Here is a 6,000-nt window from a genome sequence, read left to right on the forward strand (position 1 = left end):
AGTTGTTTCATGTACATGTACAGGAACTTTTAGTAGTTGGAGATAAACTGGTTAAAACAGTTTATCTCCAACTACTAAAAGTTTCTGCTTTGCTAGATAATTTTGTGGAACAATTAAATCCACTTTGATTCCTATGCTTAGACTGCTACTGTGATCTGTGACACCAACCTATACAGTATTTAATACATTGACAGCTGCAGTACTCACTCTGGATTGTTTTGCAGAGGTTTCTTTTATTTTTCCCCCATAAGTGACAATTCAACTACATTGAGTTGAATGATGACTGCACATGTTTTCTGGACTGGGTTAGAGCACACATATTTATGCAGACATAAAGCTGTATTCTATTGCAGGGATAAGATTGTAATATGTAGCAATTGTCAAGCAATAACCACAGTTTCTTAGAGGTAGTTTTCAAATATAAGCAGATTATTGAGCTGTTTTTAAATGAAGGCTATGATTAATGTACTTTCCTTTTTTTATGGCTAGGAAAAGGAGCAAGACTGTTGCCGTGCAGAGCTTATCAATGATAAATCTCATAAAAAAAACCTGTAATACCAAGGTCAGGATATATGGATTTTCAGGATGCACCAAGGCATAGCTCAAAGTTTCTTCAAAGAAACTTGTTTTTGTCAGAAAAATCCATATTTTATAAAGGAGTCGATGCTTGTTATTTTGGGCCTAATTTCTTTATTCCTTTCCTTTTATAGAGAATATCTGATCTGATGTTGTTTGGGATTGGTTTAAAAGGCTACAGCTGGGAGGAAGTGCTTTGAGTTTTACTCCCAGGCCTCTGCATGTGCTCTGGGATGACAGTCATGTCGTTTTGATAAATCACACACTGACTTTTGATTATTTTGGATGAACCTTGGGAACAATTTGTTTCCTTTACATCGGATATTTAGTCAAGAATCAATAAGGTATTATATTTTTTTAAATTTAAATGATTGCAGTAGGTTGCAGTGTCTGTGACAGATTTCTTCTACTTCTGCTTTTATGTCACAATTACATGTTTCAGTTCATCAAACATATTTTAATTTAGGACAAAGATAACTGTCTGTAAATACAAAAGTCAGTTTTCAAAGTTTAACAAGAAAAAAAAACAACTATCCGAATAATTTGGGGGTTTTTGTGAACATTTTCAAAATTGATTTTTAATATTATCTCCCTCCGAGCGCCTAATCAATCTTTTGTCCCACAGATCCCCTTATTTTTCAATAAGGGAAAAAAGTAAGCTTGTGGAGGATATATGTCAAATTAAACCATTTGTTTGAGAAGTTACAATATTGAATACGTTTTCTGTTTTTAATTGTATGAATATAAAGTTCAGGTTAAGTGGCTGTGCCACTTTTCTCCTTGATAACAGCCGATTAATCCTTTAGATGTTGACCATTAGTGATGCACACTTTTGCATTTAATTTGCAATACTGTACACTAAAAGCATTTGGTATTTAGCTTTCTGCTACTCATTTTAATGATTAAAACAATGTTTTTTTCCATATGGCTTAAAAATAATAATTTAATGTAAAAGAAATAGAATTTTCACATCAGTTACTTTATTCATCAGATTTGAAGTACAAGGCAAGAAATGCAATTTTGTCAAATTTGGTTCAGCACTATGTAATAATTTGATGTAAATAAAAAGTGCTTAACCACATAATGTACACTGAAAGATTACAAAAATGAATAGATATTTTTTGCATCTAAAAAACTTCAAGAACAGCTATTGATGTCAATCAGTATAGAAAGTTATAAAGCAATTTTTTTAAGGTCCGTGCTCGGGGCTGCACAGTGGGCAGTGGTTAGCGCTGCTGCCTTGCAGCACAAAAGTTCTGGGTTTGATTCCTGGTCCGGGGTTTTCTACTTGAACCCATGCATGTCTGTGTGTGCATGCGTGGGTTCTCTCATTGCGTGGGTACCCCGGCTTCCACCCACAGTGCAAAAAACATGACTGTTAGGTTAAATGGCTTCTCTAAATTATCTGAGAGTGTGCATTAATGATTGTTATGCACACTCTCTGTAGAAACAGCCCTTTATGGTCAAGCTGTGATTCAAACATTTCTGCTGACCACAAATTATCTGAAGCCCCATCAAAAGACAAATTGATAAAACCAAAAACCTTTATATATTTCACTCCATACATTTTATATTTTAGAAGAGCTTACCAAGAGTAGAACATGACTTATACACAAGAAAATCTGAAGAAAAATGTTTTGTATTTCTGTTTTTTGAAGGTGGGTATATCTCTCTAACATTGTAGGATTCCCCACCTTGATATCAAACTGGACATTAATGTAACCAGCAGAGTGATTTTATTCAACCAATTCTGCAAAAAAGAGTGGGCCACATTTCCTGCAGGGATGTAAAACTTATTATCGGTTCTTGTGTTTATAGGGGATGACATTTTTATGCAAAGGGTCAGATTATTTAAATGTTTTGGATTTTTTTTCTCTGAATTAGATAAATCCTCCTTTGACGACTGTATTTTGTTTTCATTCATTTCATCGTTTATTTAAAAAGTCAGAATCAAGTGTGAAATAATAGTTTGGAACACTTATAGAAATATGGAGCAAAGCTACAGGATATGCAGGTTTCACATTCAAAGGAGCATATATGATATAAAAACTGTAATGCCAAGTTTAGATTTTAGGATTCATGCTGCTAGCAGAAGAGCAATTCCTTCCAGGGAAACATCTTTTTGTGTTTTTTGTAGGAAATCAGAGAGACTTCTTTATTTGGTTTCAGCTTTTATGGAATGTCAGATCAGGCATTGTTTGGAATCTATCATCACAAAGCAAATTTACAAAACTTAAAGCACCAACTTCTGCTCTCTGCAAACTCCGATCGCCGTGTTTTTCTTCTTTTCATTATTTTCAATCAGACTCCTTAAACACAGACTGCCAGAAGCTGCTTTGATCTTAACCTTCTAGACAGTTACATTCCCTTTTTAAGACATGTAATTGTTGCTTTTCAAATCTTTGCTCTGTGTTTGTTTCATTGTGCTCACCGAAATCTTTTTGGCACAAGGGAGATGCAATAACTGCTCACGTCCGTGCACAAATTTACGAGTTCTGTGCCGACCTCTGCAGGAAAATCCGGGAACACCTGGGCGAGCAGGAAGTTTCCATCTCTCTGACCATTAGCTCCTTGGAGGAGAGCGACCTTGGCAACTACTCCTGCTATGTGACAAACGCCAACGGGCGGCGCCAAGCAAACATCCAGCTCGTCAAGAAAGGTGAGCCAAAACATCCACCACACGTTTCACCTTTAATCTAACAGATACAAAAACCAGACTAAATGTTTAGTGAAGACATGTTAAAGCTGAGACGGTAGATCACACAATTTAAAAGCACTTACCTTCACTAGGACAATGGAGTCAATCTCCTGGTGCATTTTTCCTGATAAAATGAAGAACTACTGGTGGGATTTTGGGAATTGACCAATTGTTTGCTGCCTTAGGGGGGGAAATAGCAGGAAAGATAAGAAAATAAAACCATGTATTCAACTTCACCCCAGGAAGCTGTTTTCCACTTACTATAGGCATTTACATGCAGATTTCAGCTTTTGCGACCTTCTGTTGAAGAATTTAAAGGATCTGAATCAAAATAATTACCTTAGTGGGTGTCTAACAAATAAAAAAATCCCTCTTTTAACACCATCTTGACATTTTTTAATGATAAATTAAAAAAGAGATGCAGATTATTTTACTGTCCTTCTTAAGTATGTATAGGATCTCTGCAGCCTTTAAGTTCTGGGTATGGAATACATTTACATAGTAAGATATCCCCCCCTCTCTTTAAAGCTGGAAGCCTTGGATCTAACTTTGATGCCAGCCCAGTTCCTCTCCATTTGCTATATTAAAGGAGCTTATGCTGCACGGTGGAATCTGAAAATAAACTACTGCAGATTAGCCTCTCCCTAGCAGGATAGAAAGACTGCAAGGACTCATCTAGTCTTTTTATTTTCTTGTTTTCTGTTGCGAAGCATTTTAAGACTGCTCAGTGTTTGCATCACCTTAAAAAACAGCAACGGAAAAATGCATCACGCTGTCTTCTGTTCGACTCTCGATGCTCAAAGTGAATATGATTATTTCCCCCGTTTGATTTGGTTTTCTTTGGCTCCCTCACACACAAGCACAAACATTTCCAGCAGCAATGCATAGGGTGTGATGCTCAACTCCTCCTGTTCTCATAATACCAGCAACAGTATTAGCATACAGTGCCTTGCAAGTTTTCCAATCCCTTGAACCTTTTCGCATGTTGTCTCATTACAACCAAAAGTTCTGTGTGTTATTCTGATGCATTCATTTTGTATACAAATAGTTTTCTAAGGCACTAAAGGTACAATGTTTCACTAATTCTTTGACTCTTCCTCATCATCTCATGCTCCGTCCTTGATGGAGAGATGCAGAAAAAAGAGAGCAAGGGGAAGTAATGAATAGCTCTCTTCCATGCGGCTCAATCATATCCACTCTTTAAGTCGTCAGGAGCTAATTTGTCTTAATCTGTCCCTCTGCAGCGCTGCTACAATATGGACGCCAGGCAGGGACGAATTTTCCTCCTCCGCTGTAATCTTTGCAGCTTGAAAAGCAGCTGGCTCAATATGAGGTCCGCACATTTGAGCAGAGAATCAGGGGTAGAGCAGAGGCAGGAGGACAAAGGCAGAGGTGGGGAGGACATTGAATTAAATATGTGTTGGGAGTGGAGTTTTTAGCTGTGCTTGTAAGCCCCGGCGCTGAGAAATCATGCAAGAAAGAATGATTGCCAGGACCAAGGCCAGCTCCAGCTGAGCTCGGTGGAGGATTGCGAAACTTTAAGTCACGCTGCCTCCCATGTTTGTTTGCTCTTTCTTTTTTCTTTTTTTGGTTCACCTGCGTGCCCCGACGTCCATCGGTGAGTTTGGCTGAAGGTCATCTCCGGACAGGTGTGATGAAGCGAAGCAGACCACGCTCGTTAGCTTTCAGGAACATCATCCCTCATCATGGGAGCTGTCAGCTTTATGTCCACTGCAGGGAGGTGGGCATCGCTCACTACAAAGAGGTGAAATGCGCACCAGTGATGGATCGTGATGGAAGGGAGAGTCTTCTCTATCCGTGGTTATGCGTGCATGCAGCGCCGCAGTTAGTCCAGGCTTTTACTGCCGCGCATTAGTCAGCCAATGAAGGCTGACTATCCAGGATTTGTGAGGCGTCACCAGGAGGAAAGATAGAGCGACATCAGACAGAAGGGAAAGTCTTTTCACCAATTTGAGATTTAAGTTGAACTTTTAACATTTATTAGAAATTTAAGCGAATTATAATCTGTTTCAGAATCCCAGCGTTCAAAATTAGTGTTGCCAGTATGGCCACTTTTTAGTTATAACTAATTATCATTGGGGTTAGCTCGTTAGGGGAACCCAGAGCTTAGAATATTAGCAGGTTTTTTTGAAAATATTTGTTTCTTTCAGTAAAATAACTGATTTACAGACCTCCTTAATCACTCAGCAGACTCATAAGCTGCTATTGTCATACCTTTGAAGCCTCAGAAAGCTCTTTGAGACTCATAGAAACATTTTATATCTAAGTTAGCTGATGCAAACTGATGTGATTTTTTTTTAGTAGGAATAGATGTAGGTTCATACTTTATTATCATACTTTATTATTCCTCAGAAATTGATTTTAAATAGTAGTTTTGGTAACAATTATCCTTTTCTTTTTGTCCTTTTTATTCTCTTTTCAGTTTAATCCATTGTTCTTTTAGTGCTTTTTATATCGATTGTAAATAACAATGCATCCAATGTTTGGATAAAAAAAAAAAACTCCCATGATTTATTCGGGTGTCTTGAGCTATTTCTTAATATCTTGGTATTTCAGTGTTCATATTTTTCAAGCAATAGCTGCGTTTCCATTCCAAATGCCTGCAAAACTATATTGATATTCTGCTAATTTTGAAAATGCACTTTTCTGCAGTTGTGGGTTTTACGTTAAACGTTACGTTATCGAATACTTGAGGTTTTTATTTC

The 6,000-nt window shown here is 37.5% G+C and overlaps 1 protein-coding gene across 1 annotated transcript in view; it reads left to right on the forward strand.

Moving 5' to 3' along the window:
• The window catches only part of LOC107094726 (interleukin-1 receptor accessory protein-like 1), a 56,723-nt gene that overhangs the window by 24,335 nt on the left and 26,388 nt on the right, over window positions 1-6,000 (forward strand). The window contains exon 3 of the mRNA XM_015390521.1: window positions 3,090-3,235. Coding sequence (XP_015246007.1) covers window positions 3,090-3,235 — 146 coding nt within the window. The remainder of the gene's footprint in view (window positions 1-3,089; window positions 3,236-6,000) is intronic.

The sequence above is a fragment of the Cyprinodon variegatus genome, unplaced genomic scaffold, assembly GCF_000732505.1.
Source record: "Cyprinodon variegatus isolate N-32 unplaced genomic scaffold, C_variegatus-1.0 Scaffold503, whole genome shotgun sequence".
Taxonomy (NCBI): Eukaryota; Metazoa; Chordata; class Actinopteri; order Cyprinodontiformes; family Cyprinodontidae; genus Cyprinodon; species Cyprinodon variegatus.